General features: G+C 41.0%; 2 protein-coding genes across 3 annotated transcripts; both read left to right on the top strand.

The window, feature by feature from the left end:
• Window positions 1-116: 116 nt before the first annotated feature.
• Window positions 117-6,040, top strand: arhgef3l (Rho guanine nucleotide exchange factor (GEF) 3, like). 2 transcript variants are annotated; one of them, XM_027288518.1, is made up of 13 exons: window positions 117-360; window positions 754-793; window positions 917-961; window positions 1,551-1,607; window positions 1,710-1,817; window positions 1,917-2,075; window positions 2,412-2,474; window positions 2,632-2,728; window positions 3,145-3,221; window positions 3,402-3,659; window positions 4,450-4,620; window positions 4,941-5,133; window positions 5,508-6,040. In XM_027288518.1, exons 1-13 carry the CDS (start codon window positions 323-325, stop codon window positions 5,753-5,755), a joined length of 1,554 nt encoding a protein of 517 aa, XP_027144319.1. In that variant the 5' UTR covers window positions 117-322; the 3' UTR covers window positions 5,756-6,040. The 2 variants fall into 2 exon arrangements, with proteins under 2 accessions (XP_027144319.1, XP_019123069.1); XM_019267524.2 differs by having other exon boundaries at window positions 118-360; window positions 914-961.
• A 93-nt stretch (window positions 6,041-6,133) lies between these two features.
• On the top strand, window positions 6,134-11,387 carry usp21 (ubiquitin specific peptidase 21). The gene is made up of 12 exons (XM_019267519.2): window positions 6,134-6,374; window positions 6,762-7,099; window positions 7,615-7,671; window positions 7,767-7,884; window positions 7,980-8,094; window positions 8,439-8,558; window positions 8,666-8,730; window positions 8,829-9,016; window positions 9,306-9,384; window positions 9,490-9,597; window positions 9,938-10,052; window positions 10,568-11,387. Exons 2-12 carry the CDS (start codon window positions 6,944-6,946, stop codon window positions 10,665-10,667), a joined length of 1,221 nt encoding a protein of 406 aa, XP_019123064.1. The 5' UTR covers window positions 6,134-6,374; window positions 6,762-6,943; the 3' UTR covers window positions 10,668-11,387.
• Window positions 11,388-12,199: the final 812 nt, after the last annotated feature.

The following is a 12,199-nucleotide window of genomic DNA, read 5'->3' as shown; positions in this document are numbered from 1 at the left end:
TGGTCTTTTGTCGTCTGTAAAATAGTATTAAATTCGATCTGTCCGTTGACAGGTTTGAGTTAGAAGTCGAGTTCTGAACCCTCCTCCCTGTGAAGAGCGGATACATGAGTATGTGCAACGCTAAAGGATGTGGTCGATTGTGAGATGAGGAAGAAAGTGAGGAGGAAGGAGTGCACTGAACTCTGACAAGCTCTCTGCAAACAACTCGCTGCGTGTTACTGAAACACAGAAAACGCCGGCGTAGATCGGTGGATTATTTCAATCTTTCTCATTTTGAGAATGTGTAATGTTTTTGTAAAGATGCACTGAAGACTAAGAGAAAATGGAAGTGGAGGAGACTAGTGAAACGAGGACTTCCTGGTATGATACCTTTTTTACATTTGTGTTATGTATTTCTACCTTGAGTTGCTACATACTGTACATTAAAAATTAGAGCTGACTGCTGTGGTGATTAACAAATAAAATGGTATATTTAAATAGGTTAGGTGGCATGAAAGGTACTTGAGTTGGTACACATCTGGCATCAAATTACAAAACCTAACTCTTATATGACAGTACTGTTCAGCAGTCTAATCTGTCATCTTTACCTTTCAAAGAATAACAAGGTTTTATAACTTCAGGCACCAAAAAGCAGCCAGATTAGTCATTGGGGCACAAACTACCAGCATCCAGTATTCAGTGACATAAAGGTTTTTTTTTAGAAGTAAAATAATCTGTATGGATGTTTGCTTTGTGCTCTTTTGCCCTTTTTAGGTCAGGAGAGACTCACTCCATCCCCTGTGATCATGCCGGAGTAAGTCACACAGTCTACCTTATTTCCTTCACCTGCTTTCTCTTGTCTAAAAACCTACATGTGCACTCTCCTACAAAAACTTAAAAAACTCAAATCTTACATGAATTCCTGCTTTTTTAGAAGAAGAGAAAACAAGACCCGACTGAGTCCACGACCAGAATCATAGAGGTGAGTCATATGTGAGACTATTAAACTCTAAACTGTTCCAGTGTGTCTCTTCATCTTCATGTCTCTTTCGTTGCCTCTCTGTGAGTAGCGGAAGTTAGTCAACCTTACCTTTGTAACCACAATACTGAGTGCAGCGCAGACAAGAGACGTGAGCAATGTGTTTAGCTGTGCCGCCGCGAAACTCTGAATCCACTAATCTAGTTTTTTTTTTTTTTTTATGACATCCTGTCACATTTCAGCCACTTTGATTTTCATGTTTTCCTGTTTTGTTGTCATCTTCATCATGTTAATGTGATCAGTTTAATGATCCATTTTTATTTTATTCAAACACACTTTGTAACTACACTGAATGTACAGCTGATGTGGTTAGTGTGGCAAAACAGGCAGACATCTTGTATTTTACTACAGAGGCACAGTTTCAACCTTCTTCCTCTTTGAAAGTGTCACACAGGAAATGAGAGATCTGCACCATGCAACATCTCACCCGTCTCCACATCTCTCTCTCTCTTTCCACTTTCCTGAACTCTCTTAATGTCTGTCGCAAGTTCACTTAACACGTAACTTGCTCTGTTGTGTTCTGTTTTGTCAGGATGATGAGGAAGACGAGGAAGGTGAAATGATGTCTGATCACATGAAGGATTCAGAGGTGAGGTGTTGTCTCATTTACAGAGGCCAGATGTGTGTGTCTTTAATGTAAAAAAAACAAACTCATTTGATGAATGAACCACATTTGTGAACTCTGTTTTAGGAGCCCAGTAATAAAAGAGTCAAACCTGTGGCAAAGTCCAATAGCCTAACAGGTGTCATAACCCCAGTGAAGACCCCTGCTCTGAAACGCATTGGACAGTCCATTTCGGTAACAGTGCACAAACACACTCGCACACCTGCCATCACAGAGAATGAAGAACAAATGACTTTTGCGTGGAGATATTCAAACACTCTGCTCTTTTCACAGCGGTCTATCAGTTTTCGCACAGAGGCTCGACCTTTGCCCCCGGGCCCCCTTCGTCCTCGCACAAAGGCATCGTCATTTCCACGCCGACGCAACAGCCAATGCTGGAGTGACACTGTGGAGAGTCACGATCTCACTGCAAAGGAGATAAAACGTCAAGAGGTGCGGGTGGCAGCGTGTTATGTTTAGTTTAAACTAAACCTTCTGCAGGTGTATTTTATACCATGGAATGTATTTTAGGGGGTTTGTGGGTCAGACTGTGGGGCTATGGTTGCAGTGTGGTCAGGGTGACTGGTGCCTACACTTTATTTCTGTGAAGCAGCTCTACGCAGCAATTATGAAAGAGGATGTGAGCTGGCAACTAGAGGCTTAACTTCCTTTATTGAACAATTGGGTCATGAAAGCTCATACTGTCCGACTGTGTGTTTGCATCATGTGCCAGTGTGTGTTTGACAAACAGATGTGTCCGTTTGTTGAGCAGTTCTGACTCTTCTGCAGGTGATCTATGAGCTGACTCAGGGAGAACGACAGCTCATCGATGACCTCATCCTGGTCAAGAAGGTACCTGTGCATTAAACACCACCACTATTACTTTATATTAAAACAAATTCAGCAGATGCACGTTGAATGCCTTTAAAAATGCCATTCCACTTCCCGACATCGATTTCTCACACCCTTTCTGCACTACCTTTATTCTTTCCGCACCATTGCTTACCAGGTTTACTATGAGCCCATGCTGAAGTTGGACATCTTGACAGAGAGTGAACTTGGACAGATCTTTGGTACACTGGACTCTCTCATTCCTCTCCATCAAGGTAAACCATCTCTCTGCTTTGCCCACAATTTCCATTCATGCGTCGACACGGCCTTCTCGTTTCCTATTCATGTTTAAGGCAAGTAGAGCTGAGTGGTAATTAAATATTGACTTTCAGCATTGCACATCATTTATTATAATAGATTTTGCATTTGCCATCTGGGGGTGGCAAGTATATTTATATTCTTACTGCTGTGATAATAATCCTCTAAAGCGAGTGTGTAAAACCACAGAAGGAAAATGTTCATTCATTTACGTCTGTTTCTGTTATAATTGTCAGTTTTGCTGATGTAATGACTTTTCTGAGCCAAAAGAAGTCGAATGTGCCATCAGCTATCTTTCAGCTGTAGTAAAACTGGTGTTCAGTCAGCAAAAAAACTCCAAGAATTCAGCACTTCTGTTTTTGTTTCATACCAGATCTTCTGAGTCGTCTTGAGCGGCTGAGAGGATCAGAGAAGACAGTTGGAGAAGTCGGGCCTACTCTGATAGACTGGGTGAGTATTTCCATGGAAACCAAGAGAGACAGTGAAAAGAAGACAAAAGGGCACAACCCACCTTCACTCTCTCCAGTTCCTGTATTTCCTCTATTATGTTCCTCTCAGAGTCACAGTCTGTGTATGTCTCTGCTTCGATCTCACTTTATTTGACTCCTTTGCTTTTCTTCCTCCCTGCAGTTCCCTTTTCTGGAGTCCTATGTTACATACTGCTGTAACCAGGTGGGGGCTAAAGCTCTGCTGGACCAGAAAAAGCAAGAGAAAAGAGTGGAGCACTTCCTGCGCCTGTGTCAGGAGTCTTCATTCAGCAGGAAACTGGATCTGTGGAACTTCCTGGATCTCCCTCGGAGCCGTTTGGTCAAATACCCCTTGTTGGTGAAAGAGATCCAGAAGTGCACACCTCCAGATCACCCAGATGAGGACACGTTGCCTGATGCTGTGAGTTGATGTGCTTCACATTCACGTGCATACAAACATGAATATGAATACACTCACATTCACTTATTCAAGATAATTATTGAATCCAAATGTTAACTCCCTGGACTTGCAGACTTTGGACTTGCATGATGTGTTTGTGTGTGACATGCTCATCCTCAGTTTATATAAATAAATATAAGATAGTCTGCAGTTTATGCACTATGTGTGCAGACTCTGTTGTTTTAGATAGATATGTTTCCTTAAAAAATTTAATTAAAATGTCTGATTATGTTTAGATAGTCTTTTAATTATTTTGAAAATCTTATAGGTGCTTGGGTTTTTCCCTTACTGGCATAAAAGTCAACATTTGTCTGTCTGACTTTGTGATTATTATATCGTAAATCCAAATTATTAAAGCCCAGGACTGTTTGCAATATAAAATCTCAATCAATACTGAATATATATTGCACATTTATGCTTTAGAAGTTTCTACAAACCGTCTTATTTTTTACTTATTGTGAAATCTGTCCCATACATTTGACTTTAGCCAATATTTCCTTCTTTAATCTTTAATACTGCACATTGGCACCTCCAAATGGTGGCAGGAGATAATTGTTTTATGAATCATAAACTTCAGTGGCCTTTGATTCTGTGATGCGACATGAGTAACATCGAAAATAACATTACATAACTTTAAAGGGCTTATTTTCATTTTAACTTCTTCTATGTTTGGAGGAGGTGGGGCATTTTCTTCATCCCCAAAATGACACATACAATACATTCATGCTATGTCACACTTTATTCTGTTCAGCTGGAGTTGATCCAGAGCATCGTAGGAGAGGTGAACAAGAAGACAGGAGAGGCGGAGTGTCAGTTCTACAGGCGGGGTCTCAGCTACCTCGAAGAGAGTCAGAGACTACCAGAGATCCAGCAATCCCGCTTCCTCTACTGCCACGGAGAGCTCAAGAACAACAAGGGCCAGGTAGCAGTCCTTATCGTCATAGATTAACCTTTTAGTGGTCGTCCTGAGGTCTTTGATTTGTCTGTACCTCAACCAAAGGGGGTCAAGTCCTCTAAGACAAAGTGGATCCATATTCTTAGACACCTTTGCTCCTCTCTGCCCTGGTATAGATTTTGATTTTAGTATAGTACTGTCCTTGTCTTGTAATTGTCACTCCTGTGTTATTTCTAAAAATCCAAAGTGGATTTTATAGTTACCATGACAACCTGACCCTATTTTGTGATAAATATTCTCCTAAAATCCACACCTCTCACTTTATGTGCATTTCTCTCATCTGTCAGCGGCTGCATGTCTTCCTGTTTGAGCTGGCTTTGGTGCTGAGCAGACCAGGAGAGGACAGAGATGGAGGTCAGGTGTTCCATGTGTACAGGCAGCCTCTGCCCAATGCCCTGATAAACCTGGAGGAGATCCCAGATGGTGAAGCTAGTGGAGGGGGCGCCTTCAGGGGAGCCTTCAGTGGAGGAAATGATAAAGGTAACATACGCAAACAGCATATACATTTTGTATTAGTTAATAAATATTATAAAACAGCGGTGATGGGCTGAAATAAACAGTTATTTTAATGATTTGTTTTCAGTAAATAGATTAATGTTCTGCTGATCAATTGATTAATTGTTACAACACTTCATGAATGTATCCATACTTTATTAATGTATACATGATGATGATTTCAGGTTTATTTATACTTTTTGTTCCATATTTTCTGGTGAAGTGAAGATAAAGGAGTTGAATTCAGGTCTAGACTGGAAGAAAGACACAGCTATCCAACCCATTAGTTGAAGTGAAATCTACAACCTTGTTCCTACTCAACGTCCTTCCTTCCCCCACTCTGTCTCTCCATCTCCTAGTGAGGAACTGTTTCCGTGTGAGCAGCAGAGGGCGCTCCAAAGCTCACCCTTACAGCCTGCAGGCCAACGACTCCTTCAGCAAGCAGCAGTGGATCACCTGTCTACGGCAGGCCATTGTCCAGTCGCGGGACCGGACGGCTCAAACCAGCCAGTCCCAGTTCTCCCCTCACCCTGATCCCGCCCTGTATCACATAGCTGATCTCAGCCTCAGCTCGGACACAGAAATGGCAGACCACACCAGTCGCTGACTGTTAGACTGATCATCAGGAGGCCCGGGGAGTATCTGTACATCTGTACATTGACATTGGAGAAAAGGAAGGATGGACAGTGGAAGAAGATTGTTTTCAGACATGCATATCAATTCCTATGTGGAAAACATTATTTTCATGCATTTTCTGAAGGATTGTGTGATTGTGATTGTGTACTGTGCATCTTGGGAGCAGTGTTACTGAATGTTAATTTACAGTGTGAAATATTTTCATTGTTTTTGTTGTTGTTGTTTTGTTTTTTTTAAATAAACTGACACTTGAAAATTTGGTTGAGGTGATCATGGTCAAGTACAAAAAGACAAGTCTAAGTATAGCCAAGAAGATCTACATAGAAAAGATTAGTGATGATTATCCTCCCTCTCTCTCCCTCTCTCTCCCCTCTCTTCTTCCCTCTCTTCTTCCTCTCTCTCTCTCTCTCTCTCTCTCTCTCTGACACCGGTGACAGGGCAGGGGAGAGAGGAGGTAGACTTTCAGTTCTAGCCTACAGGCACACAGTGAAACAGTAGACGTCCCCTTATGCATTTTTAACAGCTCAGCAGGTGATGGGAACAGTTTGGTTGGGACAGTTTGTCCACAGATAGAGTGACCAAGTGATCAGGTGAGTCCAAACCTCTGTGTTTATTTGCTAATGCTATAATATTTGTCCGGCATTATTTGCAAACTAACTTTGTTTGCAATATTATTAGGCTTTACCTGCACATAAAACAGATAGAGTGTGTGGACTCGGCTTTGATAACATCTCAGAGCACTGATGATGAGATAGCGATGTTCTGTTTTACAGGTCACATACTTGACTCTTTAAATAATGAACACCTGAGATGAGGTCTCTCTTTTTGTAAATATTAGTCCTCAAGCTCATTTGTTCTCGGTCTTGGACAGACCTTGACTTTGCAAGCTGTAATTACGAGACACTTGATCTATTCAAGATAAGGATATGCCTTAAGGGGATGCTGATTCACAAATGAATACTGTTTTTTTCCCTCAGCTGTGAATGACATTCATCATCATTTTCTTGGAAAGAGAGGACTACTTTAAAAAAACAGGACTCTGTCTCTCGTGGTACAACCTACCTGTAAGCCACCTGGCTTTCATTTCGTTGGGAAGATCATCTATCTCTCTCAGGATCCCTGTTTAGTTGACTTTTCAGAGATTTGCCTGTAAAATAGCATGCCTGGAGCCAGTGGCGTCAATGTGGAGGGCTCATGTGAGGCTCTGTGTCGGACTCTGGTGTCTCAGAACGGCCTCCAGAGAGAGACGGCTGACATCTCCCAGTCCGTCCTCTATACCTCACTGATGGGCCTGCTTCTAGTTGCTGACAACGAGGTGTGTAAAAGACAACTTTGTACGTGAACCTTAAATTTATATTCAAACTATTAGTAGTCTTGAAAGTCTGTTCTTAACCCTCTGGGGTCTGAGCAAAAGCAATTGATAGGGCCACTGATAGGACACCAAAGGGTTAATGTGGAAGTTATGGGACACTCGTGAGACAAACATATACAGAGAAATCAGAATTAAAGGAGAGTACACATCAACACACGTGTTTAAGCACCTGTCAGCACTCCTTGGTCTCTAATAGGATGAATGCATGAGGCTGACCTCCTTTTAGCCTCTCTTTTTATGGTAATGAGATAAGAAGGCTAAAGCTGTCCCACCAATGCTGTACATACACTGACATGGCGGGGTTAAGACAGACAGGCAGACAGGTTGTACAGACACAGTACAGAGGTCATGTAGTAGGGCACACATGCAGTGGCCATGTGTGAACAAATTAAAATAGGTTATACACTTCCTGATGTAAGTTGGAGTCAATAGTTACCTGCGTTGTCTTTGTTTTCCAGAAAGAGCAGCTCACCTTAGGAAGTGGAAGGGTTGGCCTTAAAAACATCGGAAACACAGTAAGTGTCTAACAATACAGGATGTGCTTTAAAGAAATATTTCACTTTTTGCATAAACATGCTCACTTTCCCCTTTATACTTATCTCCAACTTAGTGTTTCCTGAATGCAATAGTCCAGTGTTTGTCTCACACATGTGGCTTACGGGACTACTGTCTCCTGAAGCGGTACACGCAGGAGAAGTTCTCCAAAGAGGATGCTAAGCTCATGGAAGGTATGTTCCTCTCTCCTTCCGTTCCCTCCTTTTCCTATTATTCCTTTTCCACATGTTTTCATCTTTTCTCATCGCTCCTTGTCTTCCTATGACAGCTTTCACTCAGGTGCTGTCGGGCCTTTGGGATGAAAACGAGGGGGGCAGAGTTGTAAATCCACGACAGTTTTACAATCTTTTTAAAGAAGCGGTGCCTTACTTCAGTGGTTACAGGTGAGGATATAGATGATGTTTTCCTTAAGGTGAACTACATCACATGAGACTTTTGTACATACGAGATCACTGCTGTGCAAAGGCAAACATATGAAGCACTTTGCATATTTAGGAAGGCAGATTTTTAGACAATGCTGCCAAAACAACATGCTATCTATGTAATGCAAGACAATATCCACTTCTGTATCAACTCAAGTACATGCGAGCACCTGTAAACAAATGTTTTTCTACTTTGCCACCAGTACAGATGTTTTTTGGATTTGATGTTGAGACTTGTATAGAAATAGTGGTCTGTAACACTAACATAAAGAAACAATCTCCCTGCATCTCTGTGTTTAACCCAGTCAACAGGATGCACAGGAGTTCCTCAGATTCCTATTGGACAAGCTGCACACAGAAATCAACCGCAGACCCTATGTTCGCCGAACGGGGAAGGAGCCGGAGCAAAAATACGCCAGATTTAGGTGCGTATGTTTTACATGGAAAAGATTCTACCCTCAAAACTCTGATGTCTTCCATGTAACCGCATTTTGTTCTCTCTCTCTTTCTCTCATCTCTTTTACTCCCGTAGGATTTCCGAAGAGGCAGCTGTCATGTGGAAGAAGCACTTGGAAAGAGATGACAGCAGAATAGTAGGTGAGGACATCGAGCCAAGTCATGGTGATCCGTCAGTTCACTGAAGGCAACCACTGATGACGCTAATCATTTTTGCCACTGTTCTGTTCACCCTTCAGACCTGTTCTCAGGCCAGCTAAGGAGCTCGTTGCATTGCTCAGTGTGCTCTCACTACTCCAACACATTTGATGTGTTCTGTGATCTGTCGCTGCCCATCCCCAAGAGGAGCTCTGCAGGGGAGGTCACACTGAGGCAGTGCCTTGATCTCTTCTCTCAGGAAGAGAAACTGGATAAGGAGAATTCTCCAGTAAGTTAACACAGAGAGTCCAAAACAAATGGATTACAACAACTTCAATGGGAGCTTTTTATCCAGCTTACCTTTTACTTTTGAATTTAGTTCTGCTGTAAAGCAGGGAGTGAATGTAAACTTAACACCCGCTGCCTACTCATCTCCTATAACATCCAAAGTATATGTTTCAAAAAGACATCCGAGTGGTGGATCACAATTTCCTCAGTTTTCAAGCTCTTTTGAGTAACATATGCTGTGCCTTTGCAACTATTTAAAAAATGTAACGGTGTGTGTTTGTGTATTTCAGATGTGTGAGAGGTGTAACAGGCATACAGAGTGCACCAAGCGGCTGTCCATACAGAGGTTTCCCCAGGTTATTGTGATCCGTATCCTTTGCCAACAACTGTTCAATCCATTAACTTGTTGTTGCTATCAGCAAGTGATGTTTCTTTGTGCAGAGAGTTATGATGATGCTTAATGGTCTCCATCAGATCTGAATCGCTTTACAATGTCACGGTGGTCCATCAGTAAAAGCACGGTGTATGTGTCCTTCCCGCTTACTAACCTGGACCTCGGACCTTACGGACCTGTCGACTGTGGTAATACAATCAAACTGCCTTTCAGTTTATCCTTGTACATTTCTTATTTGTTCCTCCATTTGTGCATTAACACCTTTTACACACATACTTTGATGTGTTACTGTGAGTCATGTTATTTTCAACAAAAAGAAAACAGTAAAAGGTTGAAATGATAAAATGTGTATGAGAGGTTGAAGAAACAGGGCCTTGTCAAGTTCTTATCTTCAAAAGAAAAAAAGGAGCCATGTATGGATCAATTGTTTTATGGTATTTTTGACAGTTAAGCGATATCTTACAATATGTAGATTATTTCATAATTTGCAAAACTGACACAACATTATGTCAATGTATGTTCCCACAGGCCCAGTTCTGTATGATTTATATGCAATATGTAATCATGCTGGGACAGTGAACATGGGCCACTACACAGCCTGCTGTACAGATGAAAATGGTTGGTGCTTCTACAATGACTCCAGGTGAGGCTCACCTTGCACCTGAATAATTTTGTTTTAATATGCAATTCCCTGTGAACTGCATTTCATGGACCAAGGGTGTCAAACATACTGACCTTGAGCCAGAGCTAACCCGCCAAAAACGTCCGATCCAGCTCACTGGATGACTTTGCAAAGTATGAAAAATGCAGAGAAGTCAGAAATTCCAAATTTTCAATAAAATGCTATGCTATTCCTGACAAAGAAAGAATTAAGATACTGTATTGTTGTTGCTGGAAATTATAATGCATATGTGATGACAGTAGATAGACTGAAAGTGGAAAAACTGAGATATATTTTGGAAATTGCAGTTTATAAAGACATGTCAGGCTGATTGTCATTATCGACACACTTGAATATGTGGCCCAGGAACTAAAATGAGACTGTATAAGCAGTCTATTTAAAAAGCCATTTGTGTATATAGGTAATCTGTTTTGAGATGCCATCTATATAAATGTGTAGCTGTTTCTCATGATTACTCTCCATCTACCCGCCTACAGTGTGACTTCAGTCTCAGAGAACCAGCTTCAGACCAGTCAGGCCTATGTACTGTTTTACCAGCGCAGCAACAGCACCACCACGACCAACGTCAGAAAATAGACCTGAGACTGGCTAAGTCAGGCAGCCAATCAGAGCAACTTTACCTCCAGTGTCCATAGAAACAAATAGAAGCAGCAGTGCTGTAACTCTGTCATCTATGAACTTCCTAATGAGCTTAAATAAACTCTGAGGAGGAGGAGGAGGAGGAGGAGGAGGAGGAGGAGGAGGCTGTACTTGCTTTAAGGGGGGTTTAAAATGTGATCTCTCCCCTCCTAAATCATGGAGATGCTTTTGAAGAGTCTCAGTGTGAGGGCTGAGACACACTGTAGCTGTCAGAGTCTCTTGTGCCCAAGTCCTCAGGGCAGGAGTGAGTGGTGTACTTGCACATGATGCAGAGCTCTTAATGTAAGAAAATTGTGATTCATGTTTGGTAAGGTAAGCACAAATAAACAAAAACAAATCTCAAATGGAATAGAGATGAAGTAACATTTTATGACTCAGATATGAGGTAAAACATTCAAATACCCTAAACACTTTAAGCTTCAAACGTTTCATTTAAGAAGTAATTATCTGTAGTCTGTGTATTTATGCTGTCTTTAATCTTAATTCCCATGGACAGTGAAAAATTGAAAATATTATAATGGGCTGTGTTTCTCCTCTAACTGAATTATATGAATGTTCATATATGTACTGTATGTATATATATTTTTTTTACATTTGTCTCTACTGCTATTGTACATATGGACAAATTACACAGCTGATTGTATTTCATTATTGATGTTTGAGACAGTCAATAAAAAACAATGAACAAGTTGATTATTATTTTTATTATTATTATTATTATTGGTAGTAAGTAGGAGTATTTTTAGTATTATTATGCTCCATCACTCACTGGTTAAAGGTTCAGTGTGTAGGATTTAGCGACATCTAGTGGCCATGGCGGACTCTGTGGGAGGACCCTCTCCCTCTGTTGTATAAAAGACTAAAGATTCTTACAAAAACAGAACGATCTCTGATTTTCTGTTGATTAAACACTAATGAAAACATAGTTCTGTATATTATATTTGTGCCAACAGATCCCCACTGGGTCTTTGATATCATATAAAGTAGCCGTAGAGCAGGCCTTTAATTAGAGTTATGTAAAGCTTTTGATGGGATAGTTAGGTCAGGGGCGCTGCCAGGAATTTGGGGCCCCATGACAAAAAAATCAAATTGGGCCCCTCTGTGCAGCTGTTGTCACCACATCTCTAGGACCTAACTATCCCATCAAAAGCTTTACACAACTCTAATTAAAGGCTTGCAACTGTTTTGCGTCTTGTAGTTCAATACTAGTACTAGCACAATATTTACTGCTGGTGATTTGTACATGCATACAGTATGCAGTGCAGTTCACTATTTGATGTGAGATTAAAAGCCATCATAAGAATGCGCTAAAGGTCATTTTTATTTAACTTTTACTGCCCAAAACACGCAAAAACAAAGAGATAATTAATTTCATTATTATATTTGAAATATATATACTCAATGATGATGGTTTAATAATTTTATATTAGTGTATAATATAACTTTCCCCCCCTATATGGCGCCCCTGA

This window comes from Larimichthys crocea, chromosome XV, assembly GCF_000972845.2.
Source record: "Larimichthys crocea isolate SSNF chromosome XV, L_crocea_2.0, whole genome shotgun sequence".
Lineage (NCBI taxonomy): Eukaryota > Metazoa > Chordata > Actinopteri > Sciaenidae > Larimichthys > Larimichthys crocea.
This window is presented reverse-complemented; position numbering and strand designations above follow the sequence as displayed.

What these genes read in the sequence shown, in the direction of transcription:
- usp21 (XM_019267519.2), top strand. Translation starts at nt 6,944, where the DNA reads ATGCCTGGAGCCAGTGGCGTCAATGTGGAGGGCTCATGTGAGGCTCTG. An exon ending in AGATGACAGCAGAATAGTAG is followed by an intron (nt 8,731 to 8,828) that starts GTGAGGACATCG and finishes TTCACCCTTCAG; the next exon opens with ACCTGTTCTCAGGCCAGCTA. An exon ending in TGGATAAGGAGAATTCTCCA is followed by an intron (nt 9,017 to 9,305) that starts GTAAGTTAACAC and finishes TGTGTATTTCAG; the next exon opens with ATGTGTGAGAGGTGTAACAG.
- arhgef3l (XM_019267524.2), top strand. Translation starts at nt 323, where the DNA reads ATGGAAGTGGAGGAGACTAGTGAAACGAGGACTTCCTG. An exon ending in AGTGAAACGAGGACTTCCTG is followed by an intron (nt 361 to 753) that starts GTATGATACCTT and finishes TGCCCTTTTTAG; the next exon opens with GTCAGGAGAGACTCACTCCA. An exon ending in TCTCATTCCTCTCCATCAAG is followed by an intron (nt 2,729 to 3,144) that starts GTAAACCATCTC and finishes GTTTCATACCAG; the next exon opens with ATCTTCTGAGTCGTCTTGAG.